Consider the following 25,535-nt stretch of genomic DNA (forward strand, 5'->3'; position numbering starts at 1 on the left):
AGAAGCTATTTCTACTTCTTGTTTGTGATAGGCTTTCACTATGTAGCCTGTGCTGGCCACCAGCTCAATATCCTTCTACCTTTGCCTTCCAAGTTCTGGGATTCCAGGCATGTGACACCATACCTGGCTTTCTATGCAACACTAGAGGTAACTCTGGAGAATGCACTCATCCAAAACACATTCGTATGGAATGGAAAGTAGAGAGAGAGAGAGAAAGTGAGAGAGAGAATGAAGAAAGAAAGGAGAAACCAGGACATGAAGGTCGTCAGGAAGACTGAAAGAGGCTGAAGTGAGGTCCGGATGCCACTTACACAAGCAGATGGCAGCCAGGAGGCGCAGGCCAGACTCCGGGGGGAAGCAGGTAGGGAAGAGCGGCTGCAGCACATAGTTGGAGAAGGTGAGGGCGATGACAGCTTGGTTGGTGGGGTAGATCACTAGCACAGCAATCCACAGCCGCAGGAACCTAAAGGAAGAACAGCAAAATCACTGGCTGCCAGGGCAGTGAGCCAGAGTCATCAGAAGTCAGGTAAGGGGCAGGGATGGGGGAAGTCTTGAGCAAATGAGCAAATACCAGTGGATTAAAGGCATATTTCTCCTTTTGTTTCTAGAGATACTGAAGAGGCCAGCTCTTGCCCTATCCCAAATGAGATCCCAAGTCCTTTGTAACACCGATGACATGATGTATCGGCAAAGTCCTCCATACATTTCAGCTAATGCTGACACACATCCTGGTGTTTGGGCTTTCTCCTTTCCCCTTCAATCCTCTCTGCAACGTTAGCCCTTTACGTCCAAGGGTTGAAAAAGTAAGTATGCAACCCCAGAATTCTGATAAGCAGAACACCCTAAAGGTGTGGCTACGTAAGCAGTTGCCAGGGAGGTATCAGACAGGAGTCTTCAGGGCAAGCACCTTGCACACACTTTGGCCCTTTAGTGATGGATGAGTTCCTCAGTCGGTGTTAGAGAAGCCAAGAAAACTCAAGATTGGAACTCTGGAAGGAGGTCACCATCCTTGGCAATGTGAAGAGGGGGATGCTTCATCTCAGGATGCTCCGACTGGGGACACATGTCCTTCACATGTATAGGGCTTCCTTTTCGTGATTACTTTTCCTAGAATTCTGTGGTCACTGTTGTCATTTTCTTTGTTTATAGAGCCTTGCCTATTAGGCTTAAATGAAGAGATAAGAATTGCAGTGTGGCTCATCTACTGATTACGTGATTGGCAACACATTGGACTTGAAACTCTCATCCTTGGACTCTGGATCTGGTCCTTCTGTCCCAGATTTCTCCTTTCCCTCCACCAGTGGCACTAACTTGCAGCCCATGGACCACATGCATCCCAGGATAGCTATGAGTATGACATAAATACATTTTTAGATGACAGAGTCATATTGATACGCAAAAGATTGGACATTAGCTTTAGGCCATCCAGACCTCCAGATCTGCTCACCCAGCCAGTCCTCCGAAGATGTCCTTGACATAGGAGTAGTCACCTCCAGATTTGGGAATGGTGACACCCAGCTCAGCATAGCAGAGGGCTCCCACAGCTGTGATGATGCCCGTCACTATCCAGACGATGAGAGCCAGGCCCACGGAGCCAGCGTTCTCCAGCACACCCTTTGGGGAGACAAAGATCCCAGAGCCGATGATGTTCCCTGCACAAGGCACAAAGATCCAGTGAGGTCAGAACAGGTGACATCTCAGGGTCATCCCATCTCTAACATGATTCTGAAGCATCTTTGCGATGGGGGTTATGATGTCTGGCAATGATTCTTACTAGGGTCTTATCTCTGATCTGGTTCTAAAATGTCTCCAAGATCTCCACGAACTCTGGGCAGGTATGTCCAGTAACAATTCTTCCTCGAGTAGGGAAAGGGCAGAGAACTGACACACATTCATAGGAACTTACAAGTCTCTTTTATTCCCTGGGAAACTCCTAGGGGGTCAGATAACATTGCTCATATTTTCAGCAGAGGAAAACAAGTTTCAGAGAAGCAAAATGAGTTATGTGAGGCCACGCAGTAGTGACGGCTGGAGCAAGTACTGAATCTCAGGTTGCTCCAACTGGCTACTCAGGTATCTAGCTAAAGTGATAGGCTCTTAGAATTGGCTAAAAAGAAAGGACTGGGAACATGCTCTGCTCAGAGACCATCTGCCGACTAGAAAGCTTCAAAAATGAGCCAAAGGGCAAATTCTTTTGGACAGACTATGGCCACATACCATGATGACTTGTGACTATGGGCTGGGTATAGTGACCCATACTTGGAATCCCAACACTTGAGAAGCCAAGGCAGGAGGATCAGGAGTTCAAGGTTAACCTGGGTTATATAGTGAAACCCTGGTTTAAAATAAGCAAAACATTGATGAGTGGAGACAATAGCCTAGAAGCTGGTTTCTACATGGCCGTGACAGCCCCACCCTTGCTGCAGAGCTTGAAGCAAGCCTATCAAACAGTCACAGTTGTTATAGCCACGGCTTCTGAGAGCACAGGACGTGCAAAACTCAGCACCATATTTCAGAGGCTCCCTCTCCGCGGTGTCATATGACCCTCAGAATCACCCCGTAGAATTCAGGGAAAGGAATTTCCACTTTACCGACCAAAAGGCGAAGAGACCATGGGGTTAAGTGGCTTTCTCTAAATTCCTTAGCTACTGATGGGTAAAATTGGATCTTGAAAGCTGTCTCCTGATGCTTAATCTGGTGCTCTTTTCACTAATCCACTTCTGCATGCTCAGGGTTGGAGTCCTCTCAGAGAGAGGCCAGCAGCAGGCACAGAAAGGGGCTCCTGGGTCATGTGCACTGGGCAGGGTGGGAGGAGGGTAGGGATGGTCCCGACGCACATCTTCCTAAACTGGCTTCATTCATCTCTACATTGAAGGTGGAAATGAGGTCCCCTGAACGCTCCCTTCTCACGCCCTTCCCAGCTCCCCGGTCAATGCCTGAAGCAGAGACTGGCTAGGTTCAGGTGAGAGGCAGGGCTGGAGAGCTTGCCCCAGCCTACGGGCTCCACAGTGTCTCACCTTTCTTCGGGGGTTTGGAATCAGTGAGATAAAAAGTGTAAGGTCTGGGCTGGAGAGTTGGTTCAGTGGTTAAGAGCACTATTGCTCTTGCAGAAAACCTGGGTTCAATTCCCAGAACCCACATATGGCTTGCAACCATCTGTAACTCCAGTCCCAGGGAATCTGAAGCCCTCTTCTGATCTTTGAGGGCACTAGGTATGAATGTGGTGCACATACATACATGCAGGCAAAACACTCCTATGCATAAAATAATAAAATAAGTCTTTAAAAAATACCTCCCTTCCTTTCTTTTTTTAAAGACAGGGTTTTTCTATGTAGCCCTGGCTATCCTGGAACTTGCTCTGTAGACTAGGCTGGCCTCAAACTCACAGAGATCTGCCTGTCTCTGTCTCCTGAGTGCTGAGATTTAAGATATGCATCACCACTGCCTGGTGAACAATTTTTTTCAAGGTATAAAGTTTTATGTTTCATTTTCCAAAACGAGCCAGAACTCCACCTCAATTTACTTCTAAGGCATCCACTTCCAAGCCAAAATTCAATTGTCTTTTCTTTTGAGATGAGGTTGTGCCATACAATTAGTTAGCTAGCCTGGAATTCCTATACACAGGCTAGTAGACTAGGCTATCCTTGAACTTGCACCAATCAATGTCCCTGCTTTCTGAGTGTTAGGATCACAGGGACGCAACACTATGCCTGGCCCCCAAAGTCCAATTTGCAGTCAGGGCCAAGGACACAGTTTTATGAATCAAAGGGGAAGAAAAGAAAAGTCACATTAAATCCTCTACTCCTCTCATGTGTAAAACCTGTTGTTACTTCTCAAACTGAAAAGATGTAGCGTGAAGTATTCAGGATACTGAGACAGGACATGTATGTATGCATGTATGTGTATTTAATATGTATGGGTGTTTTACCTGTATGTAAGTCTGTGACCACATGCATGCCTGATTCCTACAGATGTCAGAAGAGGGTGCCAGGTCCCCTGAAACTACAGTTATAGATGGTTGTAAGCCACCACGTGGGTGCTGGGAATTGAATCCAGGTGTTCTGGAAGAGCAGCCAGTGCTCTTGACATCTGAGCTGTCACTCCAGCCCCTGAGGTAGGATTTTGAATTTGAGTTCAGCCTGACCAAAATAGTAAAAGTCAAAAAAAAAAAAAAAAACAAAAACCAGGCCAACAAACAAAAAACACCAAAACAAAACCAAAAAGCCCAACTAAAACTGAAATACATGCTTTCAAATTTTATTTTATTTTTAAAATCAGAATGGCCAGGGTGGTAGCACAAATCTTTAATCCCAGTATTCAAGAGACAGATGCAGGCAGATATCTGTGAGTTCAAAGCCAACCTGGTCTGTGTAGCAAATTCCAGGCCAGCTAGGGCTGTAAGTGAGACCCTGTTCCAAAATAAAAAAGCCACAGATAAGAATACATTCTCTTTCAAACATGTTTTCCTTCAGAGATACAAATAGCAATAAAACCAAAGGGTGAAATAGCCCATCAACATGAAGCTCACATGCAAATATCAGGCCAAGAAGCGGCAGATAAAAGGGGTCAGCTGTTACAGACATCTTTCTTTCCCCTCCCTCCTCACATGCTATGTGAAGTCCTTTGATAGGACAAGAAGACATCTTTGTTACCACGCTCTCTATGAACTGCTGTCTTAGCAGAGACTAAAAGGTCAGGTATTCCAGGCCCCAGGGCTTGGTCATCCTGTCAAGTGATCCTTCAAGATGGGCAGTGTATTGGCTCACACTAACCATCCCAGCACTCAGTAGGCCAAGGCAGGAGAATTGCCTCAAGTTTGAGATCAGTTCTTGAAGTACAGTGTTCAACTCTGTCTCAAAACAAAACAAGAAAGCAAAAACATTGTTCACCTGCCAAAGCTAACTGCTCTGCTATTCCCTGGAAGACAGGAAGCTCGGAACAGAGAACATTAGAGTCAGAGCTGGAAGAGGACAGTAAATTCCTTCCTATCTGGGGATTATCACAAGAGGAATCCAAAGGGCCGTCTAAGAAGAGAGAAACAAGCTTAGTCTACAAATCAGCTTCAGGGTTAGAAAAACAACACTGGGAGAAAGACAAGGGTCGACTTTGGTCTTAAGGTAGTGAAATGGAAGAAGAGGAAATGCCCAGGCGTTTCTTGAAAATGGGAAGAGCAGTTTTGGTGGGAAGGTGGGGTGTCCTGTTAAAAGTTCTGCCTGCTCAGGAATGAAGAGTCAATGTTCTACTAAGGGCTCCGGGCAAATAAACAGCCATAAGAATCAACCAGGAGTGTGAATGCTTTTGCAGCCTCTGGGACACTGTCAGAGTACACACATCACCGGGTCCCCTGGCAGATGAGGTATACAGCACTAGCTAATCGTTGAGGGGTCTGTGGACTAATTATTTCTCAGAGGAAACAAGTGAGGTATTATTATCCCCATTTTACAGATGAAAAAACAGAGACCCAGAAGGTGTTGTGGGATATTTGGATACTGTGTGAAGGTGTTTTGCTGTGATTGGTATAATAAAAAGCTGAATGGCTAATAGCTAGGCAGGAGGTATAGGTGGGATTTTTGGGGAGAAAAGAAAGAAGAGGAGGAATTGAGGCACACAGGGAAGCCAGGAGACATGGAAAGGAAACAGGAGGTATAAGATGGCAGAGAGGTAACACCACACAATAGAATACAGATTAATATAAATGGGCTAATTAAGTTATAAAAGCTAGGTAGGAACAAGCCTAAGCTATAGACTGAGCTTTCATAATTAATAACAAATCTCCATGTCATTATTTGAGAGCTGGCTGGTGGGACAGAAAAAAGACCCATTACAAATGGTTCCCAACATGGGGCCCATACAGAGAGTCCACTGCTCACAGTGTAGAGGCGGGACTCCTTTAAGAGTCCCAGCTATGCAACAAAGCAATATAAAAAGAACAAGCCATATAAAGATGGGAAATGCACAGCATGGATCATGTATGGTGTTTTGTGGGTTTTGTTATTAAATGATAATATATAAAAAAAACAATTGTTGTTAAGAGGCATTGTATTTTGGAAGCTATTAAATTAAACCAACCTATATATTTTAAGAATGCCTTAACTTCAAAATGGTAGTCAGAAAATATGTTGTATTGGGGGAGAGGTTATGTTTCCAAAGGAAACAAAAAATTATAGCTCTCTTCAAAATTAATAAAGATCAATTTGACTGGGGAGACTTCCTGAAAATCTTGGCTACAGACATAAAGGAAAACAACAACAACAACAACAAACTACAAGACAGGTGACATATATGCTGACCCCTCTGCCTGGGGACAGAGACATGAACAATCTTGTTGGCTACAGAATCTTCATGATTTATTATTACATGCCATCCTTTTATATGACATGGATGGAGGTTTGGTTATATGGTCTAAATAAACTTATAAAGTTGACAAATGCCTTTACCTATTCAATCATAAAACAAAAACATCTTTAGCTGATTTATATACCCCTCACATTCTATATTTGTATTAATACAGATACATATGTTACCTTCAAAATTTTGTGTATTTTCAGAACAAAAAAACCAGACACCAATATAGACAAGTAACCCAGGTTATCTAGCTTCAAAATGCCTCTGCTACAGTTTCCTCAAAATTCTGGGGTGGCACACACCTTTAACTCCAGCACTTGGGAGGCAGAGGCAGGTGGATCTCTGTGAGTTTGAGGCTAGCTTGATCTACAAGAGCTAGCTCCAGAATAGGCTCCAAAGCTACAGAGAAACCTTGTCTAGAAAAACAAAATACAAACAAAAAAGCAGAACAACTTCAAAGCTGCTTGCTGATATGGTCCAGTCTCACTGACTACTTCAGTCAAGATTTCAGATAAGCTCTATACTTTCCCATCACACAGAGATTAAACAAAAAATGCAGCTAGCTCTCCCAGGACTTGACCATTACCTCAATTTTCTCAGGGTCCCCTAAAGATGCCATTGTCTACAGACAACAGGAAGAAGTCTAGAGAACACAATGGTAGGGTGGGTGGTTTTTGGTCATTTTGTGGGTTATGAATGTTTGTCATTCTTTAGAGGGATTGGTTACAAGTTATTATTAGTCATGGTCAAGAAAAAAACTAAATGAAGGAGATTAGAATCGGGGATTTCTTTCTGAAGGAAAAAAAGGAAGAATATAGAACAGAAATGATGTGTTTAAAAGGGTAGATTGTTGAGTTTACTTTTGAACAACCACTAGTCTCAAATATTTTACATTGGTATGGATTTTTGTATATTGATACAAATTTAAGGTTATTTTTGTTATACTGTATATATATATATATATATATTTCTACTCTTGTTTAAGGTATTGTATCTATACAGCTAGCTCACTTAAAAATATAATGTAAAGTTTTAGTTCTTAAAAACTATTTATGATAATAAAAATACACATTAATAGTCGTCTAGCTGGGCAGTGGTGGTACATGCCTTTAATCCCAACACTCAGGAGACAGAGGCAAGGAGGATCTCTGTGAGTTTGAAGACAGCCTGGTCTACAAGTTCCAGAGAGAACTATTTCACAAAGAAACCCTGTCTCAAAAAATGAAAAAAAAAGTCATCTATAACAATCAAACTTATAGTCATGTTAGGTATGTTTTCAAGATCAAATATATATCTATATCTATCTATCTCTATATCTATCTATCTATCTATCTATCTATCTATCTATCTATCTATCTATAGGATTTTTGAGACAGGGTTTCTCTGAAGTTTTTGGTGCCTGTCCTGGAGATATATTTTAAATAGATAGATCATCTTCAAACTCTTCAGAGACATACTGAACAGGGTCTTTAGGATGTTTTGATAGCATAGGGCCTTTCTTGATAGTGACACATCTACTCCTGGCAGCACCAATTTACTTCAAAAAGAATGATGGGCATTAAAGAACCTCCATATGGAGTTTGCTTTTATTGTAGTAAAGTTAGCCACTTGGCAAAAAAAAAAAAAAGCAACTGTCTTTGTCTTGATCGCTGACAGTATGCTGTCCAAATTGGACAGACAGGACACAGAAGAAGGTGAGTGACAAACTTCACCAAGACCATGTAGGACAGTCTTTTCAAAAACTTCCTGGTTCACAAAAAATCTTTCAGATATTCTAGGTCTGTAGGCTGAAGATGGATGCCCCAATGGTGCAGCGGAATCTTGAGTAACTGTCCAGGTGGTCAGCTATTTCTGTCATTGCTATAGATTTGGAAGTTGCTTGCTTGGCACTTCCAGTTTACTCAGATAATAGTATATCCTTCTTGGGTCTTTGATGGGGTTGAAGACAAGATAGTAATAGTTACAGTTTTCCTTGTTACCAAATTCAGAAAAGAAGCTTACATAAGCGATGCAAAGTTTATAAGGTTGAGAAACATAAAAGCTTAAGTTGTTTGTCTAAAAACGATGTTTTAAGGCCTAAAAAGATCTTTTTTAGATGATAATACAAGTTATGATAGAAAATGGTTTAGGCATAAAACTTTGGACTCCCTAAGATAGGATAGATAATACAGTACTTTCTCTGAATTTGCCAAATACAAATGAACTGGACATTGTGAATGTAATTCTTACCTGATACTTGTTCTTATTGTAGATAGTTTTACTATGTTAGAGCTAAACTATTTCCTTTTTATTTAGACAAAAGGGGGAAATGTTGTGGGATATTTGTACACTGTGTGAAGGTGTATTTCTGTTGTATTGCTGTGATTGGTGTAATGAAAAAGCTGAACAACCAATAGCTAGGCAGGAAAGATAGGTAGGATTTTCTGGGAGAGAAAGAAAGAGGAGGAGGAATCTAGGCAGGAAGGAAGCCAGGAGTCACAGAGAGGAAACAGGAGGTACAAGATGGAAGAGAGGTAAAGCCATGTGATAGAACATAGATTCATATAAATGGGTTAATTTAAGTTATAAGTGCTAGTTAGGAGGGCTGAGATGTAGCTCCATTTGTAGGATACTTGTCTAGTGTGGCTAAATCTCTGGGTTTCATCTCCCACATCACTTAAACTGTAAATGGAGGCACACCCTGTAATCTTAGCACTCTAGAGATGCGGAGATAGCCTGGACTATAAGGCTAATCTGAACTACATAGCAAGACCTCCCCCCCCCCACACACCTAAAAATAAGTCACAATAAAATGGAGTAGAGACAGGAAAAAAGAGCTAGTTAGGAATAAGTCTGAGCTATAGGCAGAGCTTTCATAATTAGTAGGAAGTCTCAGTGTCATTAATTGGGAGCTGACTGGAGGCACAGAAAAGACTGTTAGAGAGGCCTCAACTCACCACTGACTTAGTAGTGTCTGGGTTGAAGGCTATATCTTCTGACCCTGCTTCAAGTACTTGTGAAAATAGGATTTTCCTATTTTTCACAATAGGACCATCCTTACACGCTCCATTGGGCAGCCAATGGGAGTTGGTCTTATAGAGAGGTGGAAGGCAGATTAGACTTCCTCCCCTTGGTTCAGTTCTATCATCTGTAGTGGTGATTTAAGGACATGTGCTAAGTACCTTGACTCTCAGAATTGCTTTCTTTCTTTTTTTTTTTTTTTGGTTTTTCGAGACAGGGTTTCTCTGTGGTTTTGGAGCCTGTCCTGGAACTAGCTCTTGTAGACCAGGCTGGTCTCGAACTCACAGAGATCCGCCTGCCTCTGCCTCCCGAGTGCTGGGATTAAAGGCGTGCGCCACCACCGCCCGGCCTCAGAATTGCTTTCTTAAAAACACTAATATCTGGTCTTCCTGAGATGATCATTCTTATTTATTATTGTAAAAATGGAGGCTCAAAAAGAGAGAGAGAAAGTGACTCTGTCAAAGTCAAATGTTTTGTAAGCAGCTCAGGCTGGTGGAGAAGCTGAGTCATTGAACGTCAGGCCCAGGGTGTCCTCCAGACTCGATGCTGCTTCTCCTCCGGCAGCAGCACTCTCTGCACAGTGTGGCCTCAGGGCCTTTAGGAGGCTCCAGACAGGAGAACTAGAAAAGAGCTTTTCCACCTTGGTTTGAGTCTTTCTTAATATAGAGGAAGGAAGTTGACTTCTGTGGGGATTTTACTTTCCTCCCTTGTTTTACTCTTAGACCCATTGTCTAAAACAGTGGTTTTCAACCTTCCTCATGCTGTGACCCTTTAACACAGTTCCTCATGTTGGGGGATTATGGTGGTAACCCCCAACCACAAAACTGCTTTCATTGCTACTTCATAACCGTAATTTTGCTATTGTTATGAATCATAATGTCAATATCCGAGTTTTCTAATGGTCTTAGGAAACCCCTGTGAAAGGGTCATTTGACCCTCAAAGGGGTCTTGATCCACAGAACTGCTGGTCTAGAAGGTCATTCAAAAATGTGATGCAGCCGGGCGGTGCTGGCGCACGCCTTTAATCCCAGCACTCGGGAGGCAGAGGCAGGCGGATCTCTGGGAGTTCGAGGCCAGCCTGGTCTACAAGAGCTAGTTCCAGGACAGGCACCAAAGCTACAGAGAAACCCTGTCTCGAAAAACCAAAAAAAAAAAAAATGTGATGCATGTTGGGCATGGTGGTACACACCTTTGACCCCAGCACTTCAGAGGCAGAGACAAGTGGATCTTTGAGTTCAAGGCCAGCCTGGTCTACAAAGTGAGTTCTAGGACAGCCAGGGATACACAGATACATCTAGGAATCCTGTCTCAAAAAAAATGAGACAAAACAAAACCAAACCAAAGAAGAATGTGATGCACGCATGCCTGTCTGGTAGTGCCAAGGTGCCTGAGGTCAGGGTTTTAATCCTGCTTCCACCCACACTCGTTAACACAGCAATCATCGGCAGATCTTTAGTAAAAGCTGCAGTTTAGGATGCCTGGACAATGAGGCTTAGCTTGACTTGTTCTGTCAAAGAAAAACCATGCAAACTGTTTCATTAAGAAAGAGGCCAAGTTGTGTCAGTGGGCAAGTCTTCATAGGAAAACTGCCAGAACTGAGAATATCCACATTTGCTGTGAATAATCACTAACTCTCCCTTCCGGGTGCCAACACCCATGTGACCCCCATTATGGCATTACTCACACCGAGGCTTGTTCATACTAGAATGTCGTAGCCTTCAAAGAATTTTCTAAGAAGAGAAATTACAGACTTGTAATGTCCAGAAGACTTAGATCCAAAGACCTTACTCATGCCAGTCTTCAAGTTCAGCCACAGCTTCCTGCAGGGTATTAGACAGAGGCTGAGGCCAATGCTATGACTGCAGAGAAAGCTGAAGGGAACGTGATTTGTACTTCTCCAGTGGGTGGGGAGGAGGAGAACACCAGCACTTTAGGACCTGGGGAATGGTGTGGAAGTGGGGTCAGGCTTTGATCCTCTCTCACACACACACACAGTGAGCTCTGTACACACATTCCTATCAGGACTGTACAGACAGCTTCTGTGGGAGTGGGAGCAGGCCAAGACCCTGATACAGGCCCTGTTCGGTTGCATAACAAAGATTAGAAATGTGGACAGTATCCCCGCAGCTGCTGTTCTGGATTCCTTACTACAGAGGCCGGCAGACTCGGGGTTGGAGGAGCCACAGCCCTCCCCACTCACAGGCCACGAGACTCCAGTTTTTCTAAGATTCATTTCCTTCATGTTCACACTGGGAGTAACAGTTCTCACCCTACCTGCCCCGCTGTGGGGATCAAGGCAGCTTACATCTATGTAAGGCATTCTCTAATTCATGAAATGCTAAAATAACAATAATCACTAGTATTTATATCAGTAGAGACAGTGTCCAGCCTGAGACGAACGCAATAGATTGGCTTTGGCGGTTTGGCTACCAAACAGCACTGTACAGCCAAGACCACGAAGCATCCTCTGATTCAGCTGTCTGCTTGTCCAGGTATAATTTGTCGAGGCTGCAGAGGGCTGGGCAGCAGGTAATTGCATCTCAAGAAATATTTATTGATCGCCCACTCTCTACATGTTTGCCTTGAAAGGTAATTGGGAAGTACTTGCTCATACATGGCCCTTTAATGAACTAGATGGGGCCAATCACCACCCACCAATTACTGAAAGACAAGAATTATGGCCCTAGGGGCTACAGAGCCGAACCCCCACTGGTTCCTATCAGGGACCCACGCACTACCTGCAGCATTCTCTGCCTTCCTTGGTGGGTTTCAATCAGGGACAATTTTGCTCCTACCTCCAGGAAACAACTGGTAATGTCTGGAGTCACATTTAGTCTTCACACTGGAGTAAGGGTACTCCTGGAACTTAGGGTATAAAGGCCAACGGTGCTGCTAAGGATCCCACAGTGACTAGAGAGCCTCCCAGAACAAAGAAAGATCTGGCCCAAGAGGCAACAATGTGTGTGTACATATATTGCTGTGCATTTGCCGTGGGGCACATGCTGAAGGCAGAGGATGACCTCCAGGAGGTGGTTCTTCCCTTCTAACGTGTGAGTTTGGGGATCGAGCTCAGGTTGTCAGACTTGAGGGCAGGCGCCTTTACCCACTGGGGTATCTTGCCAGCCTTATCTTAACTATTTTTACGAGACAGACTCTTACGCTACCCAAGCCTTGAACTCAACCTATGGTCAAGGATGACCTTAAGTTCCTGTCTTCACTTCCTTTTTTGTTTTTGTTTGTTTGACAGGGTCTCAACATATAGCCTTGGTGGTCCTGGAACTCACTCTGTAGACCAGGCTGGCCTCAAACTCACAGAGATCCGCCCACTCTGCATCCTAAGCATTTGGATCAGATGTGTGGGCCACCATGCTGAGCTATCTTAACTACCTACAGCTCAACAGTATCAAATAACTTCTCAGCAGTGGAGGCTAAGTCCATGGCCCTGTGCATGCTGGGCAAGGCTTTACCACAGAGTTTTCAATCTCCTGTTGATTTTTTTGTTTTAAGAATGACTGGCTGCTAATAGTTAGCAAACACTCTAAGCACATATGACATGCTAAATCTGTAGGAATGTGAAAGTGAGATCAGCTTCTGCTCTCAAGAACAGAATGAAGCCCGGGCATGGTGGTACATGCTTTAATACCAGCACCCAGGAGGTAGAGCCAGGTGCATCTCTGAGTTTGAGGCCAGGCTGGTTTACAGTGTGAGTTCTAGAATAGTTAGGGCTACACAGAGAAACTCTGTCTCACCCCAAGAGAGGGGTAGGGAGAACTGAGTGAAGAGGCCAAGTATGGTGGCCACAGTTGTAACTCCAGTTCTAGGAAGGCAAAGGTCAGTCTCCTCCACACAGTGAGTTCCTGGCTAGCAATGTTTTGTCTCAAAACAGAAAGGATTGAATGAAGATGTTCAGGTGAAAACAAGAGTTAACACATCAAGCTGAACAGAAGTTGTGTTATTTTGATTATAATGATATATTAGAATGGATGGCTACCTAGGAAAAACGAAGGCTGAAGGATCTCAAGTTCCAGGCCAGCCTTCATGGCAAAAAGTGAATGAGACTCTAAACAAACAAAAATTCAAAAGCATGGGTCTGGAGAGATGGATCAGTGGTTAAGAGCCATGTTCTTGTAGAAGACCCAGGTTGAAGTCTCAGCGCCCACATACATTTTTTTTTTAAAAAAAAAAGATGCTTTAAGACATAAAAGAAGAAAAAAAAAAGCTTCTTGAAGAAAAGAGGATGATACTCACACCTCCGTGGAAGCCATTCAAATTCACAAAGAAAAAAAAGGGGCAACTGGCTGGCTGCTAAGTAGCCACAGCCCGAGCCGAGCTGGCCCAGACCAGTGAACCCCTGAACCCCACATTTCTGAACTAGCGTTAGTGAATGGTGGATGTGGGTTGGGGTGAGAACTCAAGTGGGGTGGTAAAAGATGAGCCCAAGGAGAGAGCAAAGCCTTTCCCTGAACACAGACCAGAGCACAGGTTTGTCTTAGCACTCTGCAAGGAACCTCCACTAGGCCAGGCTTGGTGGCACACACACGTGTAAACCCCGCAACTGGGAGGCAGAAGGAGAAGGATCAGGAGTTCAAGGCCAGCTTTGGCTACTTAGTAAATTCAAGGCAGCATGGGCACAATAAACAAAATAAAAGATGGAAAGAAACTTCCACTTTACAACTAAATAAACCTGTAGCATTTTAAAATGACAACAACAACAACAATAAGACTGAGGTTGTAGCTCAGGTGGTAGAGTGCTTATCCAGCAAACACAAAATTTTAAGTTTGGTTTCCAGTACCACATAAGCCAGGCACCATAGTCACCACTTGTAATCCCAACCCTGGGGAGGCAGAGGCAGAATGGCCAGAATTACATAGTATCTTTGAGGCCAGCCTGGAATACATGAGGCCCTGTTTCACGGCCCCTACCACTTAGGGACAAAAAAGGTTACAAAGGTTGTATATAGAGGGTGAAAGAGATGGCTTGGTGGTTAGAATACTTGCCACAAAACCACGAAGACCTGTGTTCAAATACCCAGAACTATGTAAAGCCACGTGTCTGTACCAATTTTAGTGAGGAGAAGGAAAGTGGAGGCAAGAAAATCCCCAGAAGTCAGAAGGACCAACTAGCCTGGTATATACAGTGGCAAGCAACAGAGAGACACCTGACATCCAAGGTTGTCCTCGGACCTCCACATAGGTATTGTGGCATGCACATGCCCCTAGTCACACTCGTGAATGCACGTGTGTTCACACGGAGTCACACACACACACACATCATGCACACATACACATCATGCACAGAGAAGCATTTTGCCCATCCTTTCCCGCTGTATCTCTGATGTTCTTTGAAGCTCTGCAACACACTCATCCAAATCCTGGAAATTTTTGGCTTAAGCTTCCTATTTTCAGAGCCTGGGCCTAAAAGACTTTTTAAAACTTTCTTTAAAATATTTTAATTTTGAGACAGGGTCTTGCCATATAGTCCAGGCTGGCTTTATACTCTTGTGGCAACCCTACTGCCCAGCCTCCCAAATGCTAGGATGACAGGTACGAGCCTCCATGCCTGGCTCCCAATGCTAGGATGACAGGTACGAGCCTCCATGCCTGGCTCCCAAATGCTAGGATGACAGGTACGAGCCTCCATGCCTGGCTCCCAATGCCTCCTTGAAACAGCCTGAAGTTCGTGTATTATTTCTTGCTAACCATACCCCACACCTGTACTGTGGAGAAGCAGCTGCAGCGTTTGTATCCACGTGTGAGCGAGCACCTTCCCAGGCACACAGACGAGAAGTGCTCGCTCCGGCTGCCGCACCAGCTTTAACAAGGGACAGCTCTGCCTGAGATCTGATCCATCTGCAGGCACGCTATGAGACCGTTGGCCCAGCAGTGATGTCACCGACGCTGATGCTGAAGAAGATATTTAAAGCAAACCAATGGGAACACCAGAGAGCATGACAAAGGATGAGGGACGAGGCGATCGATAAAGCTTTTCAACTCTAACTTCAACCCTTCTATAAATAACACAGCTCAGAATAGACTTGTGAGATGATTTTGCTTCCTAGAAATGAAACTCCCCCGTGCTCAGCACAAGGCCTAATCATGCACAATCACGGTTAAAACCCTGAGCAGCCCCCATCTATGCCTAGCAGCCCGGAGCTCCAGCCTGCACGCTGCCATTGGCAGGTGTCCCCGGAGATGGGCGTGGTGAAGACTGCTCTCTGTTGGCATGCTCTGGGAGGCCAATAAGATGGGAATTAAAACTCAGAGAAGGGAGCCAGTGGCTACAGCTCAGTTGGAGAGTACTTGTATAGGGCGGAGCAGGTCCTGGGTTCAAGCCCTGGAATTGGGGAGGGGGGTCAGAAGAGTGCAGTTTCTAGCTCCCCGGGGCTCCCAAATGGTCCTTGTTTTCTGTAGATCAGAATCTTTTCCTGGAACAGCCTGCTTCTGGCTGCATTTTGAGATCTTGCCCATCATCCCACAGTAACAACAAGAAAACATGAAGAACAACAACAGAAATTCCTGAAGCTTTTTTTTTTTTTCGGTTGAGTTGGGAACAGATTGCTGGCTTAGCCCTGCCAGGAAAGCAGAAACCTCAGTAGCCTTAAGAGAAGGTCTGGCCTGTGTGTGTGGCGCCATCTCCCTGACCAAGTCATTTGATTTGCTCACAGTGTTTTTATGTCTGCTATGTCACCAATGCTGAAATGAAACAGGCTCTTAGGTCTGCTACTTAGTGTTGTTTGTTTTGTTTTGTTTTTGGAGACAGGGTCTTACTAAATAGTCCCAAGAGCTCTAAAATTTACTATGATGTGAACCAGGCTGGCTCTGAAGTGTAACCGCTTTCCTGCTTCTACCTCCCAAGGGCTGGGATTTCAGGCAATCAGTCCCGGTTTAGGTACTTTTAAAAATCTTTACTGGGTACTACGTTTCTTTCCTAGTATTTCCTGCTAGTCCCTTATTCTGCACAGCTCTGCCCTTAGAGGGAACATATTTGTGCCAGAGAGCTGCAAGTTCAAACAAACTGCCCTTGAGCTCTCTAGTTCCTGCAGGCAGGAAGCATGCAACAGGATGCCTGGCCCCAGCCACCTTGTACTCCATGCTGGGAGCATGTCTGCATTGCTCGAGGACCCAGGTGGGCATCCATCTCTGCTATCAGCTGCTTATTTACCTACATGAACTCTTTATTTCTATCCTGGTGCCAACTGCGCAAGGTTCCTTGAAGGTCTTGCCGGGCACTCTGCACACGGTAAACAGAACACATTCGCGGGATGGTACTCCTGACTAGTATACTGCTGGCTATACCTTTTCCTACTCACCAAGATGTGTTTGTTTTGAAATGCTTTTGAACTGGCTTCTGTCCCAGATTCTCTTTGAGAACAATGACAGTTTTAACATATTTCCATCTTGAATGAACCAAATCCTAATAGTCCCCTGGCTTCTTTAAAAATAGAACATAAACTTAAGAAGTACATTTTCAGACTCGCTCCCTCTAGTCAACGTTCAAGAAATGGTTCTGGAATCAGACACTAATCTGTGCCATTAGAGGCTAAACTGTAAACTCTTCTGAAGGGGCGGAGTCCACTACACCCCTCCCCTTCGCTCACACACATTTGCTTTCTCTCTAGATCTCTCTCTCCTCCCCGCAGCTTCACTTGTGTAGTTCAGGCTGGCCTTGAATTTAACATCCTCCTGCCTCAGCCTTCCAAGCACTGAGCCGACAGGTGTGAGCTGACACACTCGGCTCGGGTACTCCTATTTTGAAAAGACTTCCAATGTCGCCCACCCATGGTTTCTCCAGATCCCACTCCCAGGGCAGCCCCCCTCCATGACCCTCTCCAGGACCACCTGGCACGAGCCAGCTCTCCTCCCCTCTCTCTGGATTGTTAGAAATGGTTTTGGACTCGGACATTTCAGCTACCAGCTGTGTGGTCTTCAGCAAGTTACCTCCATGACTCCAGTTTTCCATATTTAAAGTAGCTATAACATATACTTCCAAAGATTGTTGACAGGATTAAATAAGATAATATCTGCAAAGACCGTACAGCACAGTAATTGGCATTTAGTAAGAGCTCAATAAACACCATTCTGTTCTAGCTGGGTATGGTGGCATGTAACTTTAATCCCAGCCTTTAGCAGGCTGAGAAAGGAAGTTAACCCTAGGTCAACCTATACTATATATCCTGCCTCAAAAACAAGCAGCCAAACAAACAGAAGTCAGATGTGTGCTTTGCATCTGAAATCTCAGCGCTTGAGAGGCTGTAGTCGTAAGACTGCTACTAGTGTGTGTCTAGCCTGGGCTACATAGTTACAAGGACATCCTGAATTAGAGAGACCCTGCCTCAAAAAAGTTATTGGATGGTGGCACATGTTTAAAGTTGGAGGCTACCCTCAATCACCAAGTGATTTCTAGCTCAACTAGAGAGACGTAGTGGAACTTTGTCCCCTCCAAACAAAGAGGCTGGATTAGCCATGTGAGAGTGCACACTGCTCTTTCACAGAACCAGAACTCTGTTCCTAGCACTCGTGTTGGGTGGCTCACAGCTCCGGCTCCAAGCTGTCTGATACTCTCTTCTGGCTCTGAAGGCACTGGCATGCACATGTCCACACACAGATACACATTTGCATGTATGTATTTATGCATGCATGTATGTATGTATTTCTACTACCACCAAACACAAACAAACAAGTAAATAAACACTAGCTAGTTGTGGTGGCACATGCCTATAACCCCAGAACTTGGGAGGCTATGGCAGAAGCATTGTTTGAGTTAGATCAGCTATGTGGCAAATTTAAAGATGGTACAGCTGCATAGTAAGAACCTGTGGGGAGTCAGTGCTGCAGCTAAACCTAAGTCCGGTATTGTCGCAGCAAGTATCCCTTATGAGCACACAGTATGCTGAAAACATTACAAACACACTTTTCTTAGACTCTGTGGCTGGCTTGTTTGATTTTAGGCCTAACTCCCACCTCTTCCAGCTAAGTACCTGAATACACCACTGGTATAAAGCTACCTAGATATTAGGGAACTCTGTAGACCCATCCCTCACATGGCCAGGAAGGGAGTTAATGAGAACATGACCTGTGTTGGGTAGCTGCCTCAGACTGAGCATCCTCGGAGTTCCTGTAACGGTAGCAGAGGCACGGCCTCCCTCCACGCACCCTCAGCTGCACCCGGCATCCCTTAGGCTAGAACTTTCCTCTATAGGAATGCAGCAATGACGCTTTATCTATACAAATAAGGACCCCTGCTGAGGTTTTCAAGGAAAACGCCCATTTGATGTACAATAATAGAAACAGAGCTGGCGAGACGGCTCTGTGGGGGGATTGTACCTGTCACCCAGCCTGATGACCCGAGTTCAATATCCAGGACTCAGGGAGTAGCATTAGAGAACTATTTTCCCCAAGTTATTCTCAACCTGCTTACACATGAGTAGTACACACACACACACACACACACACGCACACACACATACACACACGCACGCACACATGCACACACGCACACACACACACGCACACACACACATACACACACGCACACACACACGCACGCACGCACATACACACACGCACGCACGCACACATACACACACGCACGCACACATGCACACACGCACGCACACATGCACACACGTACACACACATACACACACGCACGCACACATGCTCACACGTACGCACACATACACACACGCACGCACACATGCACACATGCACACACACATAATGAGAAAATAAAGAAGAGATAATAATGCTTGAAAGTTTGAAGCTCCAAAATTTTTCTTTGTATGACCTTTGGCAGACTGCTTATCCCTCTGAACCTTCATTTCCTTATCTGTGAGAAGAGATAACGTGTGCCGGGTACATGGAGGTTATTGTGAGGGACGAACAGATACTGAGTGCGTGGCATCGCACGTGTACTGAATAATGGCTGTCAATGAGAGTTTTGATATCATCAGCAAATCGCTTTTTCTGTTCCCACACCCGTCTAGGTTTAGGGGGAGTTTACATCCACAGTGCACCTGCCACCATGAGGGCACTTGACCAGCATACACCTGAAGGCAATAGCCTGACAGGACCAGGATAAAGTGTGGCTCAGTGTTAGATCTCTTAGGGCCACCACTGGCAACAACCAGAAAAACTGAAAAGCAACAACTATCCAGGTGGTTGAAATTAATCTTAGCTTAACAATTCGCCAAGCTAGGCTCCCAGCAGTCTTTTAGGTAAATGCCCATTGCTCACAGTTTTTGGTTGTTTTTTTTGTTTTGTTTTGTTTTTTTGAGATAGAATTTTGATGCATAGCTAGACTGCCCTTGAACTCATGACCCTATTTCCTTAACCTCTGGAGGATAGAGATCACTGTCAAGGGCTACCATGTCTGGTTTAGACAAATGCTTTTGGGCTGGGGGACTGGGGATTGAACCTGGGGCCTTGTGCACGATAGACAAAGACACACTGTTGAGACAGCCTGCAAGGACTGGGGATCGAACCTGGGGCCTTGTGCACGATAGACAAAGACACACTGTTGAGACAGCCTGCAAGGACTGGGGATTGAACCTGGGGCCTTGCACACAATAGACAAAGACGCACTGCTGAGACAGCCTGCAAGTGTTTCCTCCCAGCTATCTTCCTGAGTCAACTCATTTCAAGTCACCCGAGTGACTGTTTCTTACTAGACACTCTGCTGCACTGAGGATTCAGAGATGAATGGGACTTCTCTCCTCTCCTGCCCTCTGGTCCTCACCTAGCCCCAAACTCTTCACAATGGATCACAGACTAAGCCATTACTTGAAATCTCTGTCTCCATCCCTGAAGTCCTTCCTCCCAACCCACTCCTGAGTCGGGAAAACATACCAAGCAGAAGGTCTTCAGCCAAGCAGCAAGAAAACAACTGTGTCAAAATTCCCTTATTTACAAAATCTCCAAGAATCGCCTTCACTACCCCTCCCCCACATCCTCCAAGAGGCCTTCTCTCCTCTTACACTGCCCCCTTCACCTGCTTTTACCCCAGATGCCACATAACTACACCACTGTTAATTGTCAGTGCTCCCCTCTTAAAGGACAAGGATCTCATCACCCTGAGCTGACCATAAACAACTTTAGAGCATGGCTCTCTATTGGTCCATCTTACATCCCATCGTAACTATTACTTCTAGTCATCTGTGGTGACTGTGGATAAAGTTTTATGAGCTTATATGAAACATATTTTAACTGATTCTTTTAAAAACTAGCAGAATGTGAAACAGATCCAAGGCACATGCTGCTCTCCCACATAGAATCTGATTCACTTAGGAAATTACTTGGTTCTTTCCTTTTCTTTCTGGTTTTTTTGAGACAGGGTTTCTCTGTGTAACAGTCCTGGCTGTCCTGGAACTCACTCTGTAGACCAGGCTGGCCTCGAACTCACACAGATCCGCCTGCCTCTGCCTCCTGAATGCTGGGGTTAAAGTTGTGTGCCTCCACCACCTGGTTATTACTCACTTCTCTTTTAAAGAGAATTTTTGGGGACTGGAGAGATGATGGCTCAGAGTTTCAGAGCATTGGTTGCTCTTCCAGAGGACCTGGGTTCAGTTCTCAGCACTACATGGTGACTCACAACTATCAGTAACTCCAATCCCCTCTTATGGCCTCCATAGACACCACAGATGTGTGAAATATACATGCAAGCAAAGCACCTATACACACAAAATAATAAACTAAAATGATTTATTTCTATTTCATGTGGTTGGCTGCAGGCATGAAGCCATATGCACTGCATGCATGCCCGGTGCCCTTGGGTGCTAGAAGAGGATGTTGGATCCTGTGGAACCGGGATTGCAGGGGCTGTGAGGTGCCCAATGTGGTACAGGGAACGAAACCCAAGTCCTCTGCAAGAGCAGTGTGTATTCTAAAACAAACAATAAACCTGTTTTAGGTTTATTTGTTTTGTGTGCATACGTTTTGCCAGCTTTCATGACGCCCATGGGGGTCAGAAAGGGGTGTCAGGTGTCCTGTACCTGGAGTTACAGATGGTTGTGAGCCACCATGTGGTTGCTGAGAACTGAACCTGGGTCCTCTTGGAAGAGCAACAAGTGCTCTTAGCCACGGAGCCATCTCCCCAGTCCTTCCTGTGTCTTTTCAAATCACTTCAATTATCTTTCTTCCACCCGTGGTAATACTGAGCACCGGATTACAGGGAACGGAAAATACAATCTCTTACGTTTGCACTTGGCCTTGCAAACAACTGAATTGTTATTGCCCACTTGGAAACCCATCCAGAAGAGGACAAAAACCACCTTCTCTTCATTTGGGGGAACAGAGAAAAGATTTTGTCCCATGTCATCCTTAAGAAGAAAACTCTTTCTCAGCTTATCTTGAGTAAAGGCAAAATGATTCTAACACTCTAGAAAGACATCCTGACTTCCCTAAAATCACCTGGAGTATTTGGGCCAGATTTGTCAATCTTCTTGTCATCAGGAGGAGCTCTTTCCTCTCTCACTAAAGAGTCACACATTGGGCTGTGGCTAGAGCAGTAATATCCACCCTGAAATGGTACTTATTATACCTGAACATGCTCATTAGAAAAAAATACTGAAAAAAATTAAAACACACACACACCCCAAACCTTATTATATAGGAAAATATTCTCCATTTATGAAAACCTCTATATATTGGGGGATGGGTAAGCAAAGCAGAATCTGGAAGAAAACGGTTGTGAGTGTGTGTGAACATCTGTGTATGAATCAGACACTTCCCAAGCGGGGGGGAATGCTAATCCTATCAGTCAAATTGATGAAAGACGTAATAGCCTCTGGCCTATTTATAGACCTTAAATTGGTATGTGCTATACAGATTGAGTACCAGGTTGAATTTATATTTTTTTTCAGAGCAATTCAGATAAAGGAAAGTAAAAGAAACATAAAATATAACAAGAAAAACCGTGACTAATTGTTTATGGAACTGTTCCCTCACAACATTGTTTTTCATAACTGCGAATTCTTAGAGTAACTAGGTAACAGTCCGTTTTGAAAAGGGGTTGGAGAGAACACGGTCACTGAAGTCGGGGTGGAGAGGTGAAGAGGATTATCTAAATACTGCAGTGATTTTATTTGACTTCAAGGATGCTCTCCAGTGTCACTCTTGCTCTGAAGCCAAATGTCCCCAAGCGGTTCGTGGAACGCTGTGCCATGTGCCATCCAGAGAAACTAACTCACGGGCAGCAAGACACTGTACACCTTCAAGACAAGTACACAGCGCACAGGAACTCCAGGAGAGACAGCGGCGGCACCTCTGAGGCTGAGAGAACCTCTCCCTGGGAAGAGGCCCTCTGCCAAAGACAGCAGCCTAAAGCCCCATCTTTGGAGGAGGAAGACAGTGACGAGCCACTACCCAGTGCTCATCTCCTGGGCTTCCTTACAAAGACAAGAATGTCTGTGAAGGCATGGAGTTGTCTCTGGAAGCCCGTGCCTTGCACAAGAGCTGTTGGGAAGAGAGACCTAGACCGGCACTCTCAGAATGGCCCAGGCTCTTCTGAAGAGCTTTCACGCCGGAACACATACTTCCCTCATCAGTTCCTTCTCTAACCCACACTCTAGTTACTCCCAATCCCTTCCGAGAACCTCACAGGGTCTTCTGTGGGCGTTAGTGCACAGGTGCCTCCCACTAGGCAACCAGAGAAACGGCAAACTCCACTTAGAGCAGAACATAGTCCAACCAGCCGGTTCCCCTTCCATATTTTCCTCTTCTATGAGACAGGAAGAACAGCCCTGCAGCATCTGCTGTACAAGGGCTACATCGGAGGGACCAGCCTACAGAGTCAGAGCAGTGTTATTGCTGTTTTTGCTCTTTGCATGACACGCCGGCCCCAGAGCTTCATAACGTAAGACAACAGAATACTAAATATGCTTCCGAAGCGGGTGCACAGCCCGCTGTGGGTGGCTGCTAAATGCTAGTTAAAAATCTAGTCTCAGCCTGAATTAGGATCTCCTGGATCGGAACTGCCTAGGGACGAGCCGGAAAGAATTTGTTACACTTTAAACAAATTCCCAGGCAATGCTTGGGACGCAGGGCCAGTCTGGTTCCTGAACTCTTTTTGTTCTGTTCTGAGGAAAGCACCGCTCTGCCTGGCTTGGCTGAGGCGATGTATGACAGACATCACTCTCCCACAGCTCTTGACCAGGGACTTGGCCAGCACAGGTGGGGGACAACACAGGTCTTAGATAAAGCAAAGCCATGGAGAGGTTCATGTCCCACGGAGGACCCCGGGAGAGGGGATGGGGTGGTGCTGGGGTCCTAGAGGACCTGGACTCACCTACAATGATCCCACAGGCGCTGACCAATCCGATCTCTTTCTTCAGGGCCACACCACCGCTTCCCGAGTCAGCCTCGGCCTGAGGGCTGGTGTCTGAGCTGCTCCCACCCGGGGGGTTCTTCGCAGGGTTGTTTCGGTGTCGGGCCCCCTTTTCCATCTTTCTCCGTAGGGTTCGGATCTCCACCAGCTAAAAGGAACTGTCTCTTTCTAAACGCTTCTTGTGCGTGTAAATGTATAGATACGTGGAAAACGAGTTCCCAATTAAAACGCCCGTTTCAGAAACAGAGAGCGCTCCTAACCTCTAAAAGTGACAGCAAATGAGAGAGAGCAGCAAATATTCCCACTCTGTACTGACACGTGTCACTCCTGCTACCAGAAAGGGCCGTGTTTTTAAAAGGGAGGTGACCGGCACTCAGGAGGCAGAGGCGGGCGGATCTCTGAGTTCGAGGCCAGCCTGGTCTATAAGAGCTAGTTCCAGGACAGGCTCCAAAGCTACAGAGAAACCCTGTCTCGAAAAAAAAAAAACCAAAAAATTAAAAAAATTAAAAAAATCCCCAAAACCAACCAACCAACCAAACAAACAAACAAAAAAGGGGAGGCGAAGAGCATATGCATATATATATATATATATATATATATATATATATATATATATATATATATATATTAAATATAAAAATAGAACTGTACTAGCGACTCCAGCTGGAATTCTCCGGAAAGGGTTTATCTTCAGAAGCCCAGGATGGCTCTGCTCAGCTGTGTACCGGGCGGCGGCTTGCCCTGTTCGGGATTCTCTGAAGCCCTTCTAATAAACAGATAGCCTTCACCTTCCCTCAGTCTCTCTTACGAGGAGGGTAAAAGTAGTTCTCGCTAGCTGAAGGGGTGGAGGAGGAGACGTGCTCAGGTACTTTCTTCTCGCTCCTTGGCTCTGGATCGGATTTCCACCTGCTGTGGTTGGCCCTTCTCGCCCTTCTCCGGTCAGAGCTCGGCGGCGCTCAAGCCTCAAACAGCCCCATCGCTGGGTGCCGGCAGAGTGGCTGCTGCGTTTGCGAATGTCCTTCCTTCCCTTTCAGCGGCGGCCGGCGATTATTTGCGGCCGCGAGGCTCCGCCCCCACCTCCTCGCCATCCTCAGCCGCATCTCCTCCCCCCCTTCTATTTAAATATTAGTGTCCCCCCCCGCAAAGATCACGGAGAAAATGGTTTAAAATATTTCTATCTTTTTCCTCCTAGTGGAAGCGAGGGGAAGGGTCGGCCGCAGGGAGAAGTCACTGGTCAAGGCTGCATCAGGTCGCACAGCATTTCTGAGCTCTATAATGCCACGGTTTTGCAGGCTTTTGATGCCTTCAGAAATAAACTGGCCCTTGAGGTGTGGATCATTCGAGGACAAGGTCGAGAAGGCTGTAAGAATAGCATCAGCAAGCTGTTTCCTGCAATTGGGGCGGGGGCGGGGGTGGGGAGGGGCTTTGATAGTGGCAGCATGGAAGGGTTTAAGGCTGAAGAGTTTCTTTTAGGGACTATCATGAAAGGTAAATAATATCATCAAGAAGATGCAAGGTTCATCTGAAGCATGATAAGGAGGACTCTGGTTTCCTCCCATAACTACTAATACTTAACTCACCTATAAATTATTTGACCTTCAGATGGGAGAATTGCAAGCCCCTCGCTGATTACAGAGCAGGTTTACTGACAGAGATGAGCATCCTTCCAGTACATTGTGCCTCCACTTCCCTGAAGAATTTAATTCAAAACTGTTGCTTTACCTCAAGAACAGTGTCTATTTCTAACTGTAAAGTACTTTGGAAAAACAACATGAAACAATATTACAGACAACGCTGAAAAACTAAAGTTTTTTTTAACATACACATACACACACACAATTATTTGCTTTTAAAATAAATCTCAAAA

At 45.2% G+C, this 25,535-nt stretch overlaps 1 protein-coding gene across 1 annotated transcript in view; it reads right to left on the bottom strand.

The window, feature by feature from the left end:
* Positions 1 to 24,135, bottom strand: part of Slc7a8 (solute carrier family 7 member 8) — a 57,613-nt gene extending 33,478 nt beyond the window's left edge. The window contains exons 1-3 of the mRNA XM_041634136.1: positions 23,630 to 24,135; positions 1,448 to 1,652; positions 312 to 463 (exon numbers count right to left, since the gene is read on the bottom strand). Coding sequence (XP_041490070.1) covers positions 312 to 463; positions 1,448 to 1,652; positions 23,630 to 23,786 — 514 coding nt within the window. The 5' untranslated portion in view covers positions 23,787 to 24,135. The remainder of the gene's footprint in view (positions 1 to 311; positions 464 to 1,447; positions 1,653 to 23,629) is intronic.
* Between the last annotated feature and the right edge of the window lie 1,400 nt (positions 24,136 to 25,535).

Source organism: Microtus oregoni, unplaced genomic scaffold (assembly GCF_018167655.1).
Source record: "Microtus oregoni isolate MIOR12 unplaced genomic scaffold, Mior012 000045F_ref0000178, whole genome shotgun sequence".
NCBI classification, from domain to species: Eukaryota; Metazoa; Chordata; class Mammalia; order Rodentia; family Cricetidae; genus Microtus; species Microtus oregoni.